General features: G+C 40.4%; 1 protein-coding gene across 1 annotated transcript in view; it reads left to right on the top strand.

Annotated features, from left to right (window-relative positions):
* The first annotated feature begins 6,359 nt into the window (after positions 1-6,359).
* The window catches only part of LOC136879292 (uncharacterized), a 33,739-nt gene continuing 15,294 nt past the window's right edge, over positions 6,360-24,804 (top strand). The window contains 6 exon segments of the mRNA XM_068229049.1: positions 6,360-6,590; positions 7,429-7,432; positions 11,018-11,175; positions 14,028-14,096; positions 16,267-16,581; positions 19,330-19,733. Of these exon segments, the coding sequence (XP_068085150.1) occupies positions 6,360-6,590; positions 7,429-7,432; positions 11,018-11,175; positions 14,028-14,096; positions 16,267-16,581; positions 19,330-19,733 (1,181 nt within the window).

Raw genomic sequence — 24,804 nt, 5'->3', positions numbered from 1 at the left:
ATCTAATACCATCATTGCTGTTAGGTACAGCAATACAATCCTCATGTACACATGGTTTTGGAAAAATAATCCACAGTTCTAGCTCTTCAAGCGAGCAACTCAGTGTTGAAAACATCTTAGGGATATGAGCTACAAATTTTAGGTAAATAAAGTATGATAAAGTATAAGAATACATTCTTTATTTATTCCTAAAAATTGAAATCCTTTACTTATCATCGTTATCCGGTCGATTAGATTAGCAGTTTTTTTTAGTCTTTTTTCTACCATTGCGAGCGCTAATGTGAGTCAATGCAGAGTTTCACTAAAGCCCTTATAACTATAATTCAGTTGGACATTTTTCAAGAAATCAAGAAACGCCGGGCAGTATTGAACATAATACAGACAGAATTATGTTAATAAATTAATTTGTCCAGGATTTGAATAAAAAAGGAGACGAGTAAAGAAACAAGCGAGTTTAGGCTGCTTCCCGGAACTGCATTTAGGCCGGCAGTGATTTTCGATGCGTGTGTGTGTGTTTTTTATACAGCTATCCAACAATCAAATTTGAAATTTTTGCGGGCCCTTTAACCCTTCAACTTTCGGCACAACTGAGGAAATTGTCTAATTTTTCGTTGTTCGTAGTATGCGGACCTCTAATTTGTCTGCTGAGAAATGTGAAAATGGGAAACCACGGAAAACCATCTTCAAAGCTGCCGACAGTGGGGCTCGAACCCACTATCTCCCGCATGCATCTCACAGCTACGCGCCCCTAACCGCACGGCCAACTCGCCCAGTTTTCAACATTTAAAAAATCGCGTATTAAAAGTTTTTGAAAAAATATATGTATAAAACAAACAATAATCATTCTGTAGATCAGTGGTAGACTGCTGGCCTCATTATTCCAAGATCTTGGGTTCAAAACCTGCATAGGTTGTCGGATATTTGAAGGGCGGAAAAAATCCATACGTCACTTCATGTTGAACAATGTCGGCACACTCACGTGGTGTACACTCTATAAAATTAATTAAGAAATCCCCACATAAATCATGTTTCTGTTATCTGGTGGAGTAAAATAGAATTTTGAAATTGCCGCGCAGGCAGCCTAAATTCCATAAAATCAAAATGCCGGAACGTGGTAGCTGAGGTCATACAGTAATAATATGTATGTATATATATATATATTGTACCGGGAAATTATTGAATGATAAACCACGACTAGTTTTTCGGAGAGTTGAAGATGTCTTAACCACATGGCACACTGGGTGTAGGCCTGGAGCTGGGTACAGAGAGAGGTCCTAACTACAATGAGTTCAGATGCTTAAAATACTGGATTTATTCACATAAGGTTCACCTTACAAGTGTGCTGATTACAGTGAATTTGTCTCCATACATACTCCTTGTTGAACGGCGACCCTACCATGGGAACACGATCCCTCGTGTTCAGAAACCAAACCATGGAACCACGATGCTTCCAAGGGCAGGAATCAAACCATGGAAACACGATCCTTCGTGCTCAGCAACCAAACCATGGAGCCACGATCCGTTGTAAGCACCAATGGTCGTCGTCGATTCTAGAAGGTCTCGGCGCTGGGTAACCACTCACTGGTTATGTTACGCGAGTGTCCACATTTAACAGTCCCCACTTAAACCATAGCACTTCGTAATCGTAACGTAATATTTAATTACTGACTCAGCTCTGACTTAGAACTAGAAAGTTAGTTTAATAAAATAAGTTGCAGTTGTGTGAAGTATATTTGTGACTGTTTTCCTCACACACGAAAAACAAATTTCGAATCCCTTCACCTGCGTGGTGTCTTCCCACTAAACTGAAATTAACACTGATCCTTTGCACTAATAAATGCACAGTTTATTCCTATTCGCATCAGAAAATATAGTGTCTGATGGAATAACTTTAACTTAGAATGGTTTCTAAATATTCTATATGGCCAGTATCCAGTAATTGGGAGATAGTAGGTTCGAACCCCACTGTCGGCAGCCCTGAAAATGGTTTTCCGTGGTTTCCCATTTTCACACCAGGCAAATGCTGGGGCTGTACCTTAATTAAGGCCACGGTCGCTTCCTTCCAATTCCTAGGCCTTTCCTATCCCATCGTCGCCATAAGACCTGTCTGTGTCAGTGCGACGTAAAGCAAATAGCAAAAAAATGTTCTATAATTTGTAATGAAATTGAACGTCTGCGGCGACCTACCAAAAGCACTTGAGATAGTGTCAATTGTCAAATCACAGTTCAAATGGAAATATCACTGTAATCACTGCGTTCTACATGAATGTCTAAAGCGATCTACGACTGCACTCGTGACATTAAATATCTGTTTGCAAAGTACAATTCACTTGGAAATAGCATTTATGATTACTGCATCTTACACGAAACACGTATTATATTTTATTAGCAAAGTTCAGTTCACTTGAATATATCACTTATAACAGACTACTGTATTCTCCACAATGTCTGAAGTGAACTACTAGAACACTAGTCAATAAGCAAAATGTCTGAATATTCTATCACTCAAGCCGTAATGTTAAAGCTTCAATTAAATTCAGTTTGAAACTGCTCTGACATATGTGCCACACATACTATGGTTGAAAAGCCTTGGAGTCAAACTAGAATATTTACAAGTTCTTTAACGAGGTTCTACTCACTGAAAATGCATAGGTTCCGTAACACCGGAATTATTCTACTGTATGTCCAAAGTTCGCACGTCACTTGGACATAGTCTCGTCTTGTATGCACGACATTTTAGCACGCGGCGATCCAACATCGTCGAGGTGTAGACCGCTGTTGAACTGTTGGTGAACTGATCTGAACTGATCTGAACTGATGACAGTACCTAGAGTGGTAGCCCTTTTATAGAGAACCGGCTCTGACGTAGTGTTTTACAAAATCTTGAATATCTCCATAATCCCTGGATCGATTGGAGAAATTGACATGAGGAGACATTCGAAATGTGTACTATAAGATGTCGTTGTTTCTAAATTGGTATCTCAATTGGTTCAGGATTTAGAAAAAAAATGAATGAATGTTTCGAGAATGTATATCCTGTCCTTGGCAAGTGCTTGGCTACGCGATAACGCAAGCAGCGTTGTGCGGGTCGACTACTTGCTCCTGTGAGAGTTAGTATCTGTGACTGCTCGAAAAATACGCACGCCAATACTTCATCAGTTCTTAACGGTGAATAGTATTTAAGAAATACTTTATGTACGGTCAATCCAGGTATAATATATATATATAAGGCTTGAGGAATTATAAAAAGACTCAGACAATGGTATTTAATTTAAATAAAATTAATTCTGTGAAATTATTAGGAATATGTATAATATAATTATTACTATTATTAATGTAAAAATGCATATCATGTGATAATCTCTATCTGACTTTTTCCAGCTTATTTTTGAGTTACCATGCACGCGGAGATAATTTCAGATGAGAATTTAAATTTTAAGCCAAACCAAGGCTTATCATTTTACGTGACTGGGGATATCGTGATAAGGACCTGGAGTTTTCCATAGAATACGAGCCACAGCAACGTGAGTTTTCATTTCGAAAATCCCCCATGCGTTACCTGGGATTCAAACCGCAGCCGCCTTGGGGAAAATCCAGTAACTATGTCACTCGGCTATCACGCCCCTTCGATTAAAATTGAAATACCATTTCTGTCGACATATAATTTCTCCTTTGAAAATTCCATCGGAAGTCGTCAGAATTCGGACATGGGATACTGGAGTTAAGAAGTCATCGTTCTGCCATCTGTACTAATTCCTCCAGATAACACAGATGATGACTGCTAATATAGTATAGTTACGTTCTAATTCTTGGTGACTGTTCTTTTAGTGTTAAGCTGCTTAAAGGTCAAAGTGTTCTGATGATAATGATGATGAAGTGAAAGATGTCCGTGTTAAAAGAATAAAGTATTACAAAATAATGGAAAAATTAAATTGCAATAGTTTATGTATAATATACTCCTTACATATAAAAGAGTAGGGTGTCCGCTGTCTATACATTCGTTGCAATGTTCGGATATTTATCCATTTCAAGTCAACTCAAGACTTACAGGTTTTTATCGTATGTCTCTGTTTGTTTGTTTGCTTGCTTGCTTGCTTGCTTGTTTGATTGTTGAGTATATTTCGACCAAACCTTCATATTTACAGTCCATTCACCCAGATAAGGTTTTAAAATATATGATTATTTGAAAATCACTTAATGGACTGGTAGTTTACAGGAAGACAAAGATAGTTACTTAATGTTTTCTTACATCCTAGTTTCTTACCTGAGTAATCGGAAGGAAGCAGTAAAGTGGGGAGGAGTTCGATCGGCCAAACTTCGTATTATGCACGGAGCCCACCAGGTTCTGTCTTAGATCCTTTCCTATTTCTCGAGCAAATAAATGAATTACCTCATGCTACAGGCCCTTAGGGCTCTTCAGTTCTATATGCCGATGATACTATATTTTAAGTGACGCCAGTATAGTCGAAGAGCTAGTGAACATTGAATCAGGCAGTTGAATAGTTATCTGCAAATATGGCTTGAGGAATGATAAAAAGACTCGGACAATGGTATTTAATTCAAATAAAATTAATTCTGCGAAATATTAGGGATATATTTAAATCCAAATCTAAGATGGGATGCTTAAATAGAATTTATTTCTTGAGAAACATCAGAAATAAAGTTCCTATAAAATATCTCTCAAATGCCAAATTTGACTGTTGTAAACACAATTATTCATAATGCAGGTCTTATGATGCATGGATAAACCGGTAAAATCTAGCTCGTAAGTTCCGATGTAGCTCGTTACAGGCTACAAAAGACTCATTCAAGCCATACGATACATCAGATGTAATCTTAAAAAGTTGTCAAGCATGAATCCTGTTAACTCAGAGTAGGAATACTTCGAAATTAAAGAGATGTTCGTATATTTAAATTTCATATGATTCTAAGTATGTGTATGTACAGTCCTTGAAAATCAGAATGAGCGCATGGTATTTTGTAAGTTTCACGCAAGTACACTTTTCTCAAATTTAAAAGGAATAATTTCAATTTTGCTTTCACATCGAACCGACACAGATAGGTCTTTTGGCGACTATGGGGTAGGAGATGGCTAGGAGTGGGAAGGAAGGGGCAGTGGTCTTAATTAAGGTACATCCCCAGCATTTTCCTAGTGTGAAAATGGGAAACCACGGAAAACCATCTTCAGGGCAGCCGACAGTGGTGTTCGAACCCACTATCTCCCGAATACACGCTCACAGCTGCGCGCCACTAACCACACGGCAAATTCCCTCGGTTCAGCTAATGCTTATTGTGGATATTCGCGGGGTTTCTCTATACATGCCGGCCCCGTGGTGTAGGGGTAGCGTGCCTGCCTCTTACCCGGAGGCCCCAGGTTCGATTCCCGGCCAGGTCACGAATTTTTACCTGGACCTGAGGGCTGGTTCGAGGTCCACTCAGCCTACTTGATTAGAATTGAGGAGCTATCTGACGGTGAGATAGCGGCCCCGGTCTCGAAAGCCAAGAATAACGGCCGAGAGGATTTGTCGTGCTGACCACACGACACCTCGCAATCTGCAGGCCTTCGGGCTGAGCATCGGTTGCTTGGGAGGCCAAGGCCCTTCAAGGGCTGTAGTGGCATGGGGTTTGGTTTGGTCTGGTTTGGTTTCTGTATACATGGGAGGAAATATGATAATAACTAAAATTAAATCTGATAAATTTGGTATTAAATGCGAAGAACATACAGTGCCATTAACTCATTCATTTTTTGTATTGACTTTAAATTTGTGGATTTTATTTTGTTGTATAACATATTTTTTTTACTAGATGTTTTACGTCGCACCGACACAGACAGGTCTTATAGCGACGATGGGACAGGAAAGGGCTAGGAGTGGGAAGGAAGCGGCCGTGGCCTTAATTAAGGTACAGCCGCAGCATTTTCCTGGTGTGAAAATGGGAAACCACGGAAAACCATTTTCAGGGCTGCCGACAGTGGGGTTCGAATCTACTATCTCCCGAATACTGGATACGGTATAACATATTTAATGACTGAATAAATTATATTAATATTATTTCTGAGACATTGATTTTTAAGCAATGTAAAAGTTAAACAACTTTTGTGCCCCTGCCTTCATCTTTTCCTTGTTAATTGCACTAATTTTGAAGTGGATTTTAAGTTATACTTGTATATTTTACGTGTGATTTACTTTTTGGGTGAAAAAAGGCGGTAGCAAACTTCTCTCTGTGAACTGTAAGTAAGACGCGTGTCTGTCTTCTTGTTCCAGGCCGTAGCAGGATGAGAGACCCTGGTCTGGCAATGTCACCAATCCCTTTTCCCCAAGAGTAGATTCTCCCCGCAGCAGCTGAGCCCTTCCTCCTCAATGTTCGGAATTAAGCTGCGCTCGTGGATGGAGTCGCACATCGTGCGGCCACGAAAGAAACAGCAGCAACAGCAGCAGCAACAACAGCAGCAGAGGAACAAGGACGGGACTGGGAGCAAAGCCAAGGCAAATGGGAAGGTTGTTCCTGACAGAGCGCTCCTAGACTCAGCGGGCAACTCACCTACTAGCCCTGTGGTTACCAAAAAGAACGGCACTCACAAGAGCCAACATGTAAGTATCTCATAGTCTTCTCACCATTATCAAAAACCTACGTTGAAGTACTTCCAAGGGAATGGACACCTTGTAGAAAATCTAACTTTTATTTTTACAAGTTAGTTTACGTCGCCCTGACACGGACAGGTCGTATGGCAACGATGGGATAGGGAAGAGCTAGGAATGTGAAGGAACCGGCGGTGGTCTTAATTAAGGTACAACCCCAGCATTTGCCTGGTGTGGAAATGGGAAACCATGGAAAACCAACATCAGGGCTGCCGATAGTGTGGTTCGAACCCACTATCTCCGGAATGCAAGCTTACAGCTGTGCGATCCTAACCGCGTGCCCAACTCGCTCGATTTTTTTTTTTTTTTGCTAGTTGCTTTACGTCGCACCGACACAGATAGGTCTTATGGCGACGATGGGACATGGAAGGGCTAGGAGTGGGAAGGAAGCGGCCGTGGCCTTAATTAAGGTACAGCCCCAGCATTTGCCTGGTGTAAAAATGGGAAACCACGGAAAACCATTTTCATGGCTGCCGAAAGTGGGGTTCGAACCTACTATCTCCCGAATACTGGATACTGGCCGCACTTAAGCGACTGCAGCTATCGAGCTCGGTAAATAAAATCTAACTCTAGGGAAGAGTATTTTCGTTAATAGCGATAAAAGTGCACTGACAGGTGTGTGCAAGCTTTACCATAAATATAACTAATATTATTTTATGCTATTAAGAACAAAAATTTTAAAAGTAGATATTAAATGCGAAGAACATACATTGTCAGCCTAGCTGTACTTTCTCTTAAAACAACAATTACCACCACTTTGAGTGTCTATACATTATCTTGTATGTTTAAGCAAAGTAAGACTTAAACACTACTTTTGTGCTCCTGTATTAGCGTACATCAAACGTTTTATATATCTCCATAGACCAAAGTTCAGTTGATTAATATCAGGAGACCGGATAGGCCAATGATTTAAATATAATAGATTTAGTGACAAGAAAACAGGAATCAAGAGAATACACACTATTTTGGAAAGTATCCTGAAATTCTCTGAACAATAATAATAATAATAATAATAATAATAATAATAATAATAATAATAATAATAATAATAATAATAATCTGGTTGGATCCTCATATATGACCAACCGAGGTTATATGGTTGTAGAGAAACCGACAAGCCGATGGTGGTACCAAAATGAGACGTACTAGGCAAAGTGAGGTAGTTTTCCTCCCTGGCTCAGTTCGACCGGTCCAATGAATAGCATCTTTCATAACAATCAGAAGACTGAATGTCATTACTCAGTACCATGTATATTTCAGCAGCTTCCATATTGTCACAGCCATGGATGAGACTGGCACTTCAGTGGGAGCTACGGCCAGCGCCAAGAGACAGACGCAAAGATACTGCATTCATCAAGAAATAACAAAAAATGGCAACAATAATAATAATAATAATAATAATAATAATAATAATAATAATAATAATAATAATAATAATAATAATAATAATAATATATACTGCATTCATCAAGAAATAACAACAAATGGTAATAATAATAATAATAATAATAATAATAATAATAATAATAATAATAATAATTAGTGGGCCCATGCTGCTCCACATCATTCCTTTCTAAATAAATAAATAAATAAATAAATAAATAAATAGGTCAGATAACTCGTCTTGATATGCTGTCGCAGTCATATTGTTTTGCGTGCCCTTTTCAATAGTTTTTCTGAACATTCAATACTGCTACATAATAACTGATTGATTCGTAATTTAATTTATAACACTCCTTTCCATACAATATTATCTGTACTTCGCCATTCGGCCGTAACTGGTTCTTAACATTTTCAAACGATCTTGCCCGAGATATTGCAACATACAATATTAACTGTGGCTGAATACTTGGTCGGGTAAGTAGACTACCCATTTTTTCAAGCGTTTGTTCCTGCACTTTATTAATGGTCGGCTAGTCGACTTCATACCTGCCCGTCTGTACGTACGTAGAGTGTCTTCTCTTAGCAGCATGTAAGTTATTAGGAACGTTCTGCCATCTGTTGAGTATATTCAGAAGCTGGGGAAGGTCACAGAATCAAAGAGTATCTAGCAGAGAATAGTATTCATCCATTATCACAGGAAGTGTGTACTCTCTGGCTTGACAGGTAGTAATCAAACATGGCTGCATGCTGTCACACTACTAAGGATGAAAATCATATATTAGAATATTAATGAAAGTGTTAGTCGCTTAGCAACCTGCTAAGTACAGAATGTATTGCGGGTTAGGGTAAGCCTTCGTCTGCAATTATTGGAGTGATCATTTAATGATTTGATTTTGTGATTACTCAAAGTTGGCTGAACTTAGAGACCTGTCAATGTCTCACGATTCACCGGCAGGTAATTCCGGAGAGAATAAAGCAGAAATGAAGCAAATTGGTCCAGTAGAACGGGCGGATGTATTTTGCCAAAGCTGTTTTAGTAAACTCTTTTAATGTATAAATAATAATAATTTGTCCAATAGCCTATAACCAGCTACTTGGCTGCTAGTGTCAACAAAACGTACATTGTAACTCATATGAAATCTGTATTGGTCCACAAATAGTTTAAATCTATTTTCAAGATATGTTACACTATGCAGCAGAAGTTTTTAAAAAGTGACGATAGTGGGCTCGAATCCCACTATCGGCAGCCCCGTAGACGGTTTTCCGTTGTTTCCCATTTTTACACCAGGCAAATGCTAGGGTTGTACCTTATTTAAGGCCACGGCCACTTCCTACCTATTCCTAGGTCTTTCCTATCCCATCGTCGCCATAAGACCTATCTGTGTCCGTGCGACATAAGCAAAAGTGTAAATTTAAAACAATGCTGCCCTCTGAAGCCACTGATATCTGGTAACTATCTCCATTCACTAATATAAATATTTTCTCCACAGTTAGTATGGACGTGTAATCAATCTGTACGAAACGTGCAATGAATCCTTATATCTCAGATTTCGATTACTTCCTGAGTTTTTCAAAATCCCCTGATACCGCAATTAAGAGCAGGTTACGTGGCTGGACTTTACCGAGTCTTCCCCAGCGTACTCTTCTCTTGAGATGGGGGAATCTGGTGTAGGGTCAACTCATCTAATTCCGTGATATTAGGCATTCTAGTCCATTTTCGGTATTAAATATGAAAACAAAATGAATTTTTAAAACTGAAAATTACTATTGAATGTATGTTCATTGAGGCCTTGCATGTCAACAAACCACAGTAATATCGGTTTTGAACACAATACGTCTTTGAAAAATAAATGCACTTCTCCTAATTTCGTGCTAACCTCTTTAATTCCGTGATAGTACCACCTTACATCCGTAACAATTAATTATTTACTGTAAAAGATAGGTAACAAAGTAGTTACTGTTACCAAACACTAAGATAGTTAAAAGCAGAACCTTTGAAGTCAGTCATTACACAAATACTTACTTTCACTATATTAATAAACAATGAATATTGGTATAACAAATTAATTACTGTTGGCGTTAATATTTTAGCGCCTATTTGATCCTTAAATATTTAATCAAATAACTATAATTTAAGATCATGTTAGAATTCTGCGATTAATATCAGTTATAAAAATACTTAAATATCTAATACTTATTAGCGTTGTAACAGGGGCACAATTATAAATAAGTACAGTATATGTTCACTGTAGATGTAATTTTAATTTAACTTACTTTAATTAATTAAATTTAATTTTGCTTCCGTTTTTATTTCACTTAATTCCATGATAGAACAATGGGTGTCGAGTGTTAAATTTGCTAAGAAATTGTACAAATAACTTAAGCTGTGACGGTCAAGTGATTAGATTATACTTGTGTATATGCACAGTTCAAAAAAAATTAGGGGAACATGTTTTGTAACGTCTGGTATGTGAACGTTAATTTGGTAGATGGGGTTCCAATAGTCGTACAACATACCTTGAGACCTCAGCTACTCAGGGGATGTCAAATCGAATTTATACTCCATCTGCAGGCGTAGCCATTCATTAAACTGTCAGGTGACCGCTCAAAACAAAGTGAATAGCGATGCTTCCGTGCGTCGTTGTGAGGTACACAGACTACTGCGGTCATTTGAGCACGCTGTACGTCAACCAGCACATCCCATAAGACATCTTAACGAGGTTCATGTCGCAAGGGCCGTCACTTTGATCCAGAAAGGATGGACTGGTCGTGTTGATGTGGATCTCAATGTCTCTCCGTTAGTTATTCAACGCTTGTGGAATCGCTACAGTGAGACAAGCCACTTCACAAGGAGGGTTAGATAAGGTCGTGGACGCATGAGAACCCCACAGGATAACCGATATATGACCATCCGTGAGTTGCGGCGTCGTTCAGGAACTGCCAGAAAACTGCAACAAGACCTCAGGAGGGTCACTGAAGTCACGGTGTCTGACCAGACAGTAAGGAACACGTTAAGAGAAGTGTCCTTATGACCCAGATTACCTGTTCGAATGCTCCGTTTAACGCAGCAACATCGCGCAGCTCGCCTTCTGTTTGCCCGTACCCACGTCAACTGGCAGCTTTGCCAATGGAAACCTGTGTTGTTCACAGACGAGTCCAGATTTCCCCTAACACAGCGTGATGGACGTCAACGTGTTTGGAGACGCCCTGGTAAACAGTACATGCCAAATGTTGTGCAGGAAGGCGACAGATTCGGACAAGGTTCTGTGATGTGTGGGGTGGCATCAGTATTGATGGCCGTACGAATCTTGTCATTGTCCGTGGTAATCTTACCGCTGCGGGGTACATCGAGCAGATATACAACAGCATGTATTGATTGCTGCATACGGTGTTGGCCCTGAATCCGTACTCATACACGACAATGCCAGAGCTCATGTAGCGTGCATTACCAAAGCTGTCTTGCGAGAACTGGGCATTCAAGAGATGGAATGGCCAGCAGTGAGTCCCGACCTTAATCCCATCGAGGATGTGTGGGATAGGCTTGACAGAAGTGTTCGTGGGCGTTCTGTTCCACCACAAACTCTCCAAGGCCTCAAACAGGCTCTCAGAAGAATGGGACCTGATACCGCAACGAGACCTCCGTCGACTTATACAGAACATGCCACGTAGGTGCCAAGCTGTGATAAATGCTCGTGGAGGACATACACCATACTGAAGCTCTCCAACTGTAATAAAAACCCACCCTGGAGGACTGTTAGCTATCACTTTGTTTTCGCCCCTATTTGGACATACCCGTTTGTGTTCTGAAAATGAACGCGAATCTATCGATTTTCTTTTGTATACTTCAACGGTAAAGAATAAAGGTTTAGTTGGTAATAATACCTCGGTGTGAGGTATTGTTTTGTGGAGCATGGGATACGTTCAAAAACATGTTCCCCTAATTTTTTTGAACTGTGTATATGCCATATCTTCGAACAATATTCTGCTCAGGAATGTGTATTGTAACACAATATAAATTGAGGCCATGCATGTTCTTTTCGCAATAAATGTAGGACTGAGAACAAAAACAGCGGAAACGAAGCATCTTAACAACACCTCGAGATGGCTTCCTATGAAGAATGAACTCACTCCAAGCATTCCATATCAGTTGCGAGTTATGCTGATTAGTGGTGATATCTGACTTAGCAAATGTGATGGGATAGTCACCTAATAGCGTGTGGGGCCCCCTCTGGCCCTGCGAACTGCACTGAGACGCCGTGGAAGTGAGTCGACAAGTCCCTGGTAATCCTCTGGACGGAGCTGACACAAATCGTTTGCAGAGCGGCCGCCAATGCTGGTCTGTTCGTGGGTGCAGGAGCCTGCGTTTCAGGACATCCCAGATATGCTCGATAGGGTTCATATCGGGGCTCCTGGGTGGCCATGGCAGTCGTTGGACCTCCGCTGCATGTTCCTGGAACCATTCCCGGGCGATGTGGGAGCGATGTGGCGGCGCGTTATCACCTTGAAACACCGCAGAACCGTCTGGGCGCTGGAAGACCAAAAATGGGTGTAGATGGTCTCCGAGCAGCTCAAAATACCGCGTACCATTCAAAGTCTCTTCCAGAATAACTAGAGGGCCCATTCCATACCAGGAAAATGCACCCCAGACCATAACAGAGACACCAGCGCCCTGGAGCACACCTTCGAGGCAGGCGGGATCCATCGCTTCATGTAGTCTGCGCCATACACGGTGCCTCCCATCGGCATGGTGCAGTTGAAATCATGATTCGCCCAACCATATCACGTTACGCCATTGTTCCAGTGTACATCCCTGGTGACTGGCGACAAATGCGCGTCGTTGTGCCCGATGACGTTGGGTTAACAGTGGCACCCATGTGCAGCGCCGGCTCCCATACCCCATAGAACCCATGTTCCTACGGATTGTCCACTGGGAGACGTGTCTAGCACGGCCGGCCTGTATTGAATTGAGCCGTGATTTGTTGCACGGTTATCCATCTGTCACTATTGACAATCCGTCTCAGATGTCGCCGGTAACGGTCATCGAGGGTGGCTGGACACCCGCATTCAACCATTCACACCCTGGACACGGTTGATTGTGTGAAGCCGAATTCCCGTACCACTTCCGAAATCGCACTTCCCATCCGTCGGGCACCGACCACCATACCACGTTCGAACGGTGTCAGCTCACGACGACGTTCCATGTTACACCTGTCACATGCACAGCCACAGCTCACAAGGTCTCCTATACAACTGCCGCTGGCACAGGGGGCGTGTGGTGCGCAGACAACATACCTGCGCATCAGTGCTCCGCTATCCCATGACATTTGCTCAGTCAGTGTATTATACTTCGTGAGAGCTCATTTATTCGTAATCACGGAATTAAGTGAGTCACGAAATGTCCCTACTAGGTACAGGTGTTAGCTAGAGGGTGACAATTTTCCGAGGACTAATGAGTAGGCCTATAGACCCCATTATACGAAAATGTGTTGTTGTTTTTATTATTATTATATTATTATTATTTGGTTTTGGCCGACGTGCCAATCAGCCTGCCGAATTTTATGATTCCATCAGTCTTACAAGTGCGCAAAACAATAAAATTAATTATTGAAAATGTGCAACATTGGCGTAAAATTGGAAAATGCAGCTCTATCTAAGGCATAAGGGATCTAGATAAGACTAAAAATCATAGAGTTAAGTCTTAGATCTCTTCATGATGGATGCCGAATGTGTTGTCCGTTTTGCGATACCACTTACCGTTCAGCCACAAAATACCTGAAAAGGATGGTCTGCACCGTCATGAAAATTGCCTCCATATTTCGATATTTTCGGAGTTAAAAAGTTGAATATTAGAACCTTTTGGAATGTCTCCGTCGGTTGCAGGCCAAGAGCTATAATTCTGCCAACTTTCAATTTTCTAGCGCACATGGAAGTTTGCGTCAGCCATTTTGTTTTTTGGTGGGGAGGGGGTTAAATTTCAACTGTTTGTATTTTTTCCTTGGGTTACAGTCTAATAGCTATCAGTTTGCCGAAGTTCAAGTTTCTAGCTCATCTGGAAGTGGGTAAACCTTAATGTCAGTGAGTGAGTCAGTCAGTGAGTCAGTTTTAGCCTTTTGGCTTTTTTAATATATATTTTTATCCATTCTAACACCAATACGTGTTTGCTAAAGTTCACAGAATAGCTCACAAGTTCTTTGAAAAAAATAATTGAATTGTTGATTTTGTAAAAGGAATATCAATGTAGGCCTGCTCAAGAATATTACCTTTTTTATGCTACCAGGGAGAAATTAAATACTATGTTTTCCATACAGATTTTTTCACCCCTAACAACCGTGGACTTGAGGCTGCAAATAACTTTGTTACTGCGGCTGCGCGAGATGAGGTCACCATTTGAATAGAATCGCGGCTACCATGCACAACTTAAAATACAGATATATAGATATCTCCTACACGGAAGAAGTGAAATTCATGGATATGTTGCTTTCTTTAAAAGGTAAGAGAGCAAGTCCTTATCGACAATTCTATGTCTTTTCGTGTAGTGCGAGTATCTCTACTTGATTACAGGTGTAATTAATTTTCGCGAAAAAAATGAGCTTGCATTCTTGTAACAATGTAGTCTATATAATATTATGCTACGGACCTAATAACTTACACAAAAATCTAAGACTGATTGGCTTTAGTGACGTTACAGTGTGTAAGGGGCTTTGCTGTGACCAGTCAAAGACAGTGGATACTCGTTTAAAACACAGCTTCATTTGTACCTACTGAATACAGAACGGACAGGTCTGGCACACGTTACTAATAATAATAATAATAATAATAATAATAATAATAATAATAATAATAATAATAATAATCGTCGCCATAAGTCCTATCTGTGTCGGTGCGAAGTAAAGCAAGTTGTAAAATAATAATATTTTTGTGTTGCCATTGATGCTTTCACGTGGACAGTCAAGATTTTCTTCTGATGACGCAGAGCACAGTTCTCTGCGAAACGTAAAGAATTTCACCTTATTTTCTTGACACGGCATAAGCCCTAAAGCCTATATCATGTCTAATATTTTTTGGTCACATTTTGAGGACACCAGAAACCAGTTTAACAAGAAAAATTATAGAGAAACTCTGGAATCTGAAGCAACAAGTAGCATAGATTGAGGAAATTAGAGAGGATATGGAAGAATACAAATAACTCTGGACGATTTGCAAAATAAAACAGAAAATTTAAACAAACTGAAAAACATAAAAATAATATTTACAGATGAGGAACGACAGAAAAGATCAGAACGAATGAAAAGCTACAGGGCAATTCGGAAAGAAAACTTACCGAAGAAGATGACCAGAAAGTGATTGACTGAAGTGGCCCAATGAGGCCGTAAAAGCATAATAATAATAATAATAATAATAATAATAATAATAATAATAATAATAATAATAATAATAATAATAATAATAACTCTGGACGATTTGCAAAACAAACCAGGAAATTTTAAAGAAAATGAAAATCATAAAATAAGATTTTAACCCAAAATAATCGTATGACCTCAGCTACCGTATTCAGACATTCCAATTTGAGGCCATCTGGCTGTCTGCTCGTCAATTTCGACGTTCTGTTTTACTCTAGGCCTCCTAGATGACACAGTAAACCGAATCTCTCTTGGGCGTCTATGGCTGAGTTTTAATGAATTTTATGGGGTAAACACCAAATGTGTCAGCAGAGATCTTTTACATGCCGACATCGTCACCGAGTGCCTTAAGGACTTTTTTCCGCCCTTATTAAAATCCGACCCCTCTGCTGCTTTAATAACATGCAGAAGAAGAAGACTTATTAAGTTAGATGAACACTGGTTGCCATGGTTACCACGGTGTCGGTTTTTTTGTCTCCGTTTTATGTCCAGATAGACTCGCAGCCCAAAAACATGTCTATGCTGAAAGACCTTGTGTATATGGTACACATTAATGACTGATGTGAAATATCGCGTCCACATTTTCACCCTTTTATATTTAATGACTTTCTAAGATATAAAATTACCATAACATAGTAGGTTATGCTTTGTCTTAAAACACACTGTATGTTTTCTGCCCACAGGTTCTACGGTGTGATCTCAATTACGGCAGTCCTCGACTTGATGAGGAAGATCCATGTGATAAAGATGTGGAAGCCATCGCATTGTCTAATCACCAGCCTCGTCCTCACCACCATCAACAGCAAGCACCACCACCACCTCAACACCAGCAACAACAGCAACAGCAGCAGCAGCAGAATGGTTACACGGCTAACAACTTGTCGTCGCCCGAGTCTGCATATTCAACAGGGTACTCCACTGATGGCACTTCCCCTGGAACATCCTTCCCTCCTGAGTACTACATCAACCTGAGAACAGGAACTCACTACTTCCACTCGGCATCAACCAACCCCACAGCGCCTGGACAGCCCGGAGTGCTACTTGCTTGTGCTAACGGAATCCCGCCGTCTTGCAGGGTGGACCGGGACCATCGAGCAAGGAACATCAAAGTGGCGGAGAGCAGTAATCCAGCGCTTCACCACCATAAACCCATACCAGAGGTAAGGCAATTTGTGAGACACCAACGGTCAATTAGGAATGCAATTACTCCGTTACAACACCGAATTTCAGATGGAAACAAGTTTAATTGCTTAAGTGAGCAGTTCAATTCTATATACGTGCGCTTCCGCCATTACTTATTTAAATTAATAGAGTCGTCGTTGTAATTATTTTACAGATTTATTATAGAATTTTACTGTGTGCCTCCGTGGCTCAGGCGGCAGCGCGCCAGCCTCTCACCACTGGGTTCCGTGGTTCAAATCCCGGTCACTCCATGTGAGATTTGTGCTGGACAAAGCGAAGACGGGACAGGATTTTCTCCGGGCACTCCGGTTTTCCCTGTCATTTTTCATTCCAGCAACACTCTCCAATATTATTTCACCTATCAGTCATAATCATTACCCCAAAGGAGTGCGACAGGCTTCGGCAGCCGACAAAATTCCTATCCTCGCCGCTAGATGGGGCTTCATTTATTCCTTTCTTGATCCGGTCGAATGGCTGAAAACAGGCTGTGGATTTTCATTTTAAAATTTACCTGGGAAGCACGCTAAACATTGTCCATGAAATGAGATAAAATTCACAACATGGTTATCAAAACCGAATTGCAGTAGTTTAAGAATTGCATCACAAAATGGATCCGTGGCCTCACAGACTAATACATACTTACACATACTGTATTTGAACAGCCGTCCCTTTTGTGCATGCCCCATCGACCCGAAGTACACACCAAGACCAACCGAGCTTTCTCCCTCACCCGAACCATGTGGAGGATGTTTCACTGTTGACGGGTAGGGTGAGGTAGTTCAGAACGACGGTCTACTGTCTCAGTGCCCAAATTAACATTGATCATTTCTGCTTTAATATATATTTGAATGTTTGCGCTATAAAAAAGTTAAAGTCCCATGTGTGCAAGTATGAAAAATTAATCTATAGGCATTTCCGTAAAAGGAAGAACGAAGCCTTCCGTCTTCACTGGTAATGATTGTCAAATGTTTATTAAGGTTTATCGTAGAAGAAGAGTGACAATAGGATATCATGAGTACTGTATACTGTTATATTGTTTGTTGCAAAATATAAAAACAAGCACAAGGTAAAGATAAACAAAATGCACAAATACGAAGGCAACTAAAGGTAAAAAAAATAATGAAATGGCGTATGCCGGGAGTGTCCGAGGACAAGTTCGGCTTGCCAGGTGCAGGTCTTTTGGTTTGACTCCCGTAGGCGACCTGCGAGTCTTGACGATGATGAAATGATCATGAAGACGACGCATACACCCAAGTCCCCGTGCCAGCGGAATTAACCAATTATGGTTAACATTCTCGACCCTCTCGGGAATCGAACCCACGACCCCTGTGACCAAAGGCCAGCAAGGTAACCATTTAGCCATGGAGCCGGACACAACTAAAGGTAATATGAATAGACGTTCAACAGGATGTGAGAGGTGCAGGATAACCCTGCCGAGCAACGTAACCTGGTGATACTTGCATTCTTCAACAAAACAATCAGCTATTGAGAGGCATAAAGATCCTCTAGCTATAAGCATTTAAGTCATAAAATTATTGTGGCATTATGGATGTTATATAATGAGGGCACGGTTATCTCTGTTTTACACTATTCTAAATTCAATCTCTAAATAGTGGATAAATAGAGATGTGCCTATATGCTCACATTAACTTACTTTGAATTTTTTAGTAATCCTGTCTTAATATTTTTGTAACTGTTCACTTAGGCAAAGCTTTGTTAGATAACATGTATCTATTGCAGGTGATGTATATCTATTTATTTAGATGTTTCGTTGAAGCCTCCGTGGCTCAGGCGGCAGCTCGTCGGTCTCTCACCGCTGGGTTCCGTGGTTCAAATCCCGGTCGCTCCATGTGAGATTTGTGCTGGACAAATCGGAGGCGGGGGTTTTTCTCCGAGTTTTCCGAATTTCCACGTCATCTTTCATTCCAGAAACACTCTCCAATACCACTTCATTTCATCTGTCAGTCATTAATCATTGTCCCAGAGGAGTGCGACAGGTTTCGGCAGCCGGCACAATTCCTACCCTCGCCGCTAGATAGGGGTTTCATTCGTTCCATTCCTGACCCGGTCAAATGACTGGAAATAGGCTGTGGTTTTCCCCAGTTTCGTTATGTCAATGTTGTGTTATTCAATTCGTTCGTTAGTAACAACCTTCTTGTTTATTGTGCATCATTTCAATGATTGTCTACAAAGTACATATTTCTGACATTAATATTGGGATTCCTGGAGGAAAGTAATCTAATATGTGAAGATTTAACGTCGAAATCAAGTTAGTTAGATGACGCCCTAACCTATGAATTCCGCCATTTTCTTTTTAATATTATGGTCCGAGATATCGTAGTTAGTCCTGAGCAGGCGAATGACGAATCGACTGTGTCACTGGGGTCGGTTGAAGAGAAGACTACGTTGCTATTCTAATTTTCTTTCATATTTGCCTTTATTTTAAGCTCAGCGTTTTCAGAAATCATTGTGATTATATATTTTTTTTAATAAGTTGGAAAATAACCTACTTCTTTTGAAATAGCAATTAACTCAGTTCATGGCTCTGCTCATATCTATGAATGACTCGATTATATGAAGTCCAAAAAATGTCATATTGTATAGAAATTTTACTTTTCATTATGTTTGCCTGAAGAGATGCAAAATGTCAGTTCCTCGATTTCACACACAAAGCAGTGTAGATACATTTGCCGACTACAGACATTCGTACTTTTCTTTCTCTCCAGGCGCTATCGGCTGATGAGTCTCAACCCCCGCCTTCTCATAGTCACCGACGCACCGAGTCTTGCGACGAAAGTCGACGCTACCCCGGGGCTATTCGTACGAGTTTTGTGCAGCTGGATGATGCTCCGCCGATCAGTCCAGTTCCAACTTCCAGTGGTCACCTTTTGGTGGGTGCAGTGTTATCAGCGACACCTTCTCACGCCGCCAACGGTGCACAAGTGACGGCGTCTCCTCGGCAAAGGAACCGTATCCGCACCAATCCCTGGGTAGCATCCAACAAGGCGACGCCTCCCAATACTGCTCAGGGCGAAAGCTCATCTTCATACGGCTCTGGTAGTGACGTCACTCTGCCGCGCTCTCAACAACTTTCCGCCTCCGCTAACCACGTCGATATCATTCGCAGTCCGTAAGTATTATATTACCTACTTTAGCCTTATTCACTCAAAATTTAATAAAAATAAAAAACCCACGTCACTTACTAATAGGCCTACTTGGAGCTTTGCAGTCGAACAGCAAATGATATTTTTTCCACATCAATTTTGTGTTGGCAATCAAATTGAACAGTGGAATATACCCGAGATAGAAATAAAACACGAAGTTGAACTAACAAAAAACTTAAATACTGGTGTATGAAAGAGTGTGAGAAATGTAATTAATAACTATAATCTATCAGCTTCATTGTCCGTATTTACTTGCATTGTAATTAATAACACACAAATGATATCAGCGCCTGGAAGAGAAATACTTAATATAGGGAGATATGCAGTACAAGTATCATTCCATAGATAAGGAAATTACCAGTATAATTCAAGCTGGAGGAACATTCTATAGAGTTGTTGGTTGATGGTGAAACCAGAAAGTGAACCTGAAATGCAAACGAAGCAGTCTACCTAATTCATTGCATGCCATTTTGCTGTATGGCTGTGAAACTTGGACTAGGATAAAGAACAAGACATGACAGTTCATGTTCTTAAGTCCAAGGCTTCTCTCTATTGAGGTGAAGCTGGTTTAACACTGACAATTTCTGATTAATCTCCATGATAATCTCGTAAGCCAAATTCACTCGTAATATGTTGGATTGTCTTGACAGGGGCACAATAGCCAGTTAAGGAGGGAGTAGGCACACACTCCATGCCCAGAACAAATCCCATTGAGTGTAACCCATGTTCTTGGAAGACACCCCAGAGGAGTTCTGATCCTTTATGGTGACAGAAAATAGCAAAAGTTGAGGATCTGTTTTAGAAATCCATTCTTCCATCTACTGGACAGAGAGGTTGAAACAGTTTGCAGTTAGTATCTGGTTACAGTGGATCTGTAGATCCTGTTTATTTTGAGGTCAGGAATGCCTTTGTGACTACTTGTTGTCTGCCAAGGGAAGGTGACATAATATTAATAAATACAGGAAGCTAATGGAAGGAGATGGATCTAATTAAGCCTGAGACCATTCCTATAGTGTTATTCAGCTGGATATGAACTAATTTCAAAATAAAACTGTTGGGCCATACTGAACAGCTATGTTCTGCTGTAGAGAAGACTGATCCCATTGCAGAGCACCTTAAGGTAGTAACAGGATTACAAGAAGGCAGGATACTTACAGGAAATGGGAAGGTAAAATTGATGACTGCTCTTCAGATAAAGCTAGGAAGCAGAAACATTCTTACCAAGATCTGAAAAGAAAGTGAAGAAGAAATTGGAATTGATAGCAGTGCATAAAGATGTGGCGATCATGCTTGTTGTTTTGTTTTTATACTTTTGTCCTTGTTGCCTTATGCTATTACTCCCACCTATCACACTGATCTGTCACTGTGTTTACCCTATTGTGTGTTCCTCATCGTGTTCCTTTCTATTTACACTATGCCTTGATTTGCCACTTCTTCCTTTCTATATTTTGTTGAAATATTATAGTTTGATTAGAAATGCAATTTCTACAGGATGGGGTGCGATGTAGCTTCCTAGTTTTAAATGTCCATAAGCTTTTTCTTAACAAATATTTTCACATGGAACAAGTTGTGATCGGTTCTCGGGACTATGAGAATGTGTGTACCACACTAAAATTCCACATATGCTCCTGCACTGTCGATCAAACAATGTAAACATATAGGAATGTCATCAATTGACTTCTGCAGGAAAATCTGAGGTATATTTCCGAAGACAACTCTGATTCTCTCCTCTATTTAGCTCAGATTGTGTGGCTTTGTTCGGTACACATTCTCTGGCCCAAGCCGACAAAAAGTCACAAGGGGTGAGGTCAGGACTTCTAGCAGGCCATTCATGTGGTCCTCGGCGTCCTAGCCAACGTCCTGGAAGTGTTCATCCAGCCAGTCACGAACGATTAAGGCAAAATGAGGTGGTGCTCCGTCTTGCTGAAAAAGATATCAACAAAACTGTCCCATTGTGATATCACTGGTCACACATATTCATTCAGTATCTGGCGATACCGGTCGCTGGTCATGGTGTCTCGTTTGGACTTTGGAATTTTTCAACTGTCATTCCTGGATTTGTTTCTGCCCAATAATGGCAGTTGTGTTAACTGATGACCCCCCCACCCCCCAACGTGTAAAAGTGCCCCATTGCTCCAAATAATGTTTTTGAACACATCCAGCCAATTAATATGCCATGACAGCATAATTACCCCATATTCCATTTGCCAACCACAATTTTCCAACGATAACTCCTGAACATAATGGGGTTTTCAGAGTCTCCAGGCAAGGTCCTTCTTTAACACAACACGCACTGTATGCCTGCTGATTCCACTCTCCAAAGCTGCCTGAAGTGTTGATTTACCAGAACTGCGATTGAATATCTCCCTCACTACCGCTACATTTTCTGGAGATCGTGCTTCCAAAGGTCGTCTTCTTTTTGGTTTATCCACAACTAACCCAGTTGTCACTAGCTTGGTGTGACAGTTCTTAATGATTTTAGAATGAGGGCCATGAACACCCCACCACCATCACTGAACAAGAGCTACAGATCCGCACACTTCAAACTGCAAAGCAATCTGGGCACACTCTTTTAAAGTCAACCTTTCTGCCATCTCCTCATTCACTGGAAGATGATGCTACTGAAGGTCAGGATATTCTCAGGGATACTGTAACAAAACAAAACAAAACAACTTTCATTTAATATTGACCAAGTATATAACTTATGGACACTTAATTAAAACAAGGGAGCTTCATCACACCCACCCTGTATTGTATAAATTTTAAGTACTCTTAATTGCCAAAATAACTTCAAACCATTGAGTGTTTACAAACAGACACTTCAAATGGTAAATCCTGAGGTTTATTAGAGTTCAATATGAAAATAACAGTGAAAGTGAACTTAGATGAAATGGATATCTGACTCATGTATTTATTCTTCATGTGAACAAATTGAGAGAAACTGTTTGCACACCGTTGGCTCATTTATAGATAAATAAATTATAACCAAATTTCCCATAAGTTTAATATGGAAAACAAAGTTATTCTTGTTCACAGATTTCTTTGGCCAATTTAATCAGTGGGAAATGGTTAACGATACAAAATTCTTGTGACAAACTGTAAGCTTGACCAGCTGTAGGTGTGGTTAGAGGGAGTCAAAGGTTATCAGAGGTTAGGAGTCGATGTATGCAGCCTAACAGGTTATGTAAAGTGCAGAGTCACATTGATTATTTCATTAGCAAGGAAGAATGAAACAAATACGTCCATTTAAATTTATTTTTAAAGTCCCTATGCTTAAATTGAAAGCACTAAATGACCAAGCAAGTGGTCACACAGTTCGGGTCATATAAGTATCAGCTGAATGGTTTTACTTGCAAATGAATTTATACCACCCCAAAATAAGATTTCCATAGAGTTAAGACCTGGAGATAGACCTAGCAAGTTGGCCGTGTGGTTAAGGATGCACAACTGAGAGCTTGCTTTCGGGAGGTAGTGGGTTCGAACGTCAATGTCAGCAGCCCTGAAAATGGTTTTCCATGGTTTCCAATTTTCATACCAGGCAAATGTTGGGGCTGTACCTTAATGAAGGCCACGGCCGCTTCTTTCCCACTTCTAGCCCTTTCCTATGCCATCATCACCATAAGACCTATCTGTGTCGGTGCAACTTAAAGCCACTTGCCAAAAAACAAAAATCATCTGGAGATCTTAGTAGAATTCAACTGAGCCTCATTAATCTAACTACCTATTTGGAAACTGTGGTCAAGCATGTCAGGCACAGCGGGCAGGAGCTCCAACCTGCTAAATTTATAACTCCCCGTTATCTCACTTTAGTTAAAATTATGAAGCAACAGTACCCTGTCCCCCAATATTTAATTAAAATTCACATGCTGGTCTGCAGATCCATTCATAATGATAGATCCAAAGGCTTCCCTACATAAAAGGTCAGTCCAATTCCGTAAAATAAAGGGTAGCACGACTAGCTGTCATCCACAGGGGCCTGGGTTCAATTGGAATATAAGGACGTATGTTTGTTTTTTGAAAGGTGTGTCCAAACAGTACTTCAGGTTTATTCAGTTCTTCTTCAGTTATTAAAGGCTTTCAGTCTGTTTGAGTAATAGACATGGTTGTACCTAGTAATGGCACTAATATTTGCTTCACTGCACCAAACATATTTTCAGAAATTGCCATCACCTTTTCATTCTTCATTTCACATTACCTTGTAGAATTGTAAATGACAATCCAGATTATCCTCTAAGAGATTTTTTATTTTTTATTTGCTTTACGTCACATTGACACAGATAGGTCTTATGGTGATGATGGGACAGGAAAGGACTAGAAGTGGGAAGGAAGCAGCCGTGGTCTTCATTAAGGTACAGCCGCAGCATTTGCCTGGAGTGAAAATGGGAAACCACGGGAAACCATCATCGGGGCTTCCGACAGTGTGATTCGAATCCGCTATCTCCCGGATGCAAGCTGACAGCTATATGCCCCAAACCACACACTTGCTCGGTATCGTCTAATATTACAAGTAATAAATCTCATTGTAGACCGTATTGGACATCAGATATGAACATTAAAACAAGAATAATAGTTAACACCACCTTTCCAATACTTATCTTTTCTATATTTAGGAAATAAACATTACAACAGGCGTTGTAAGATGGGACATGTTTCGCTTAACAGTAGTAAGCATCATCAGCCGAAAATAAATCTTAGCCTAAAGTTAGGTCAGGGCCCTGAACCTAGTGTCCTTAACATATACACTAGTTTTAAACCTATTTTCATTTTATAAATATAAATGTTGATTCTGAGGGTGCCATATATGTTAAGGACACTAGGTTCAGCGCCCTGACCTAACTTTAGGCTAAGATTTATTTTCGGCTGATGATGCTTACTACTGTTAAGCGAAACATGTCCCATCTTACAACGCCTGTTGTAATGTTTATTTCCTAAATATAGGAAAGATAAGTATTGGAAAGGTGGTGTTAACTATTATTCTTGTTTTAATGTTCATATCGTCTAATATTCCATGAACTAATCATGTTTGAAACATTTTAA

This window comes from Anabrus simplex, chromosome 8 (genome assembly GCF_040414725.1).
Source record: "Anabrus simplex isolate iqAnaSimp1 chromosome 8, ASM4041472v1, whole genome shotgun sequence".
NCBI lineage: Eukaryota > Metazoa > Arthropoda > Insecta > Orthoptera > Tettigoniidae > Anabrus > Anabrus simplex.
Note: the sequence above shows the minus strand (reverse complement) of the source record. Positions and strands in the feature narration are given on the sequence as shown.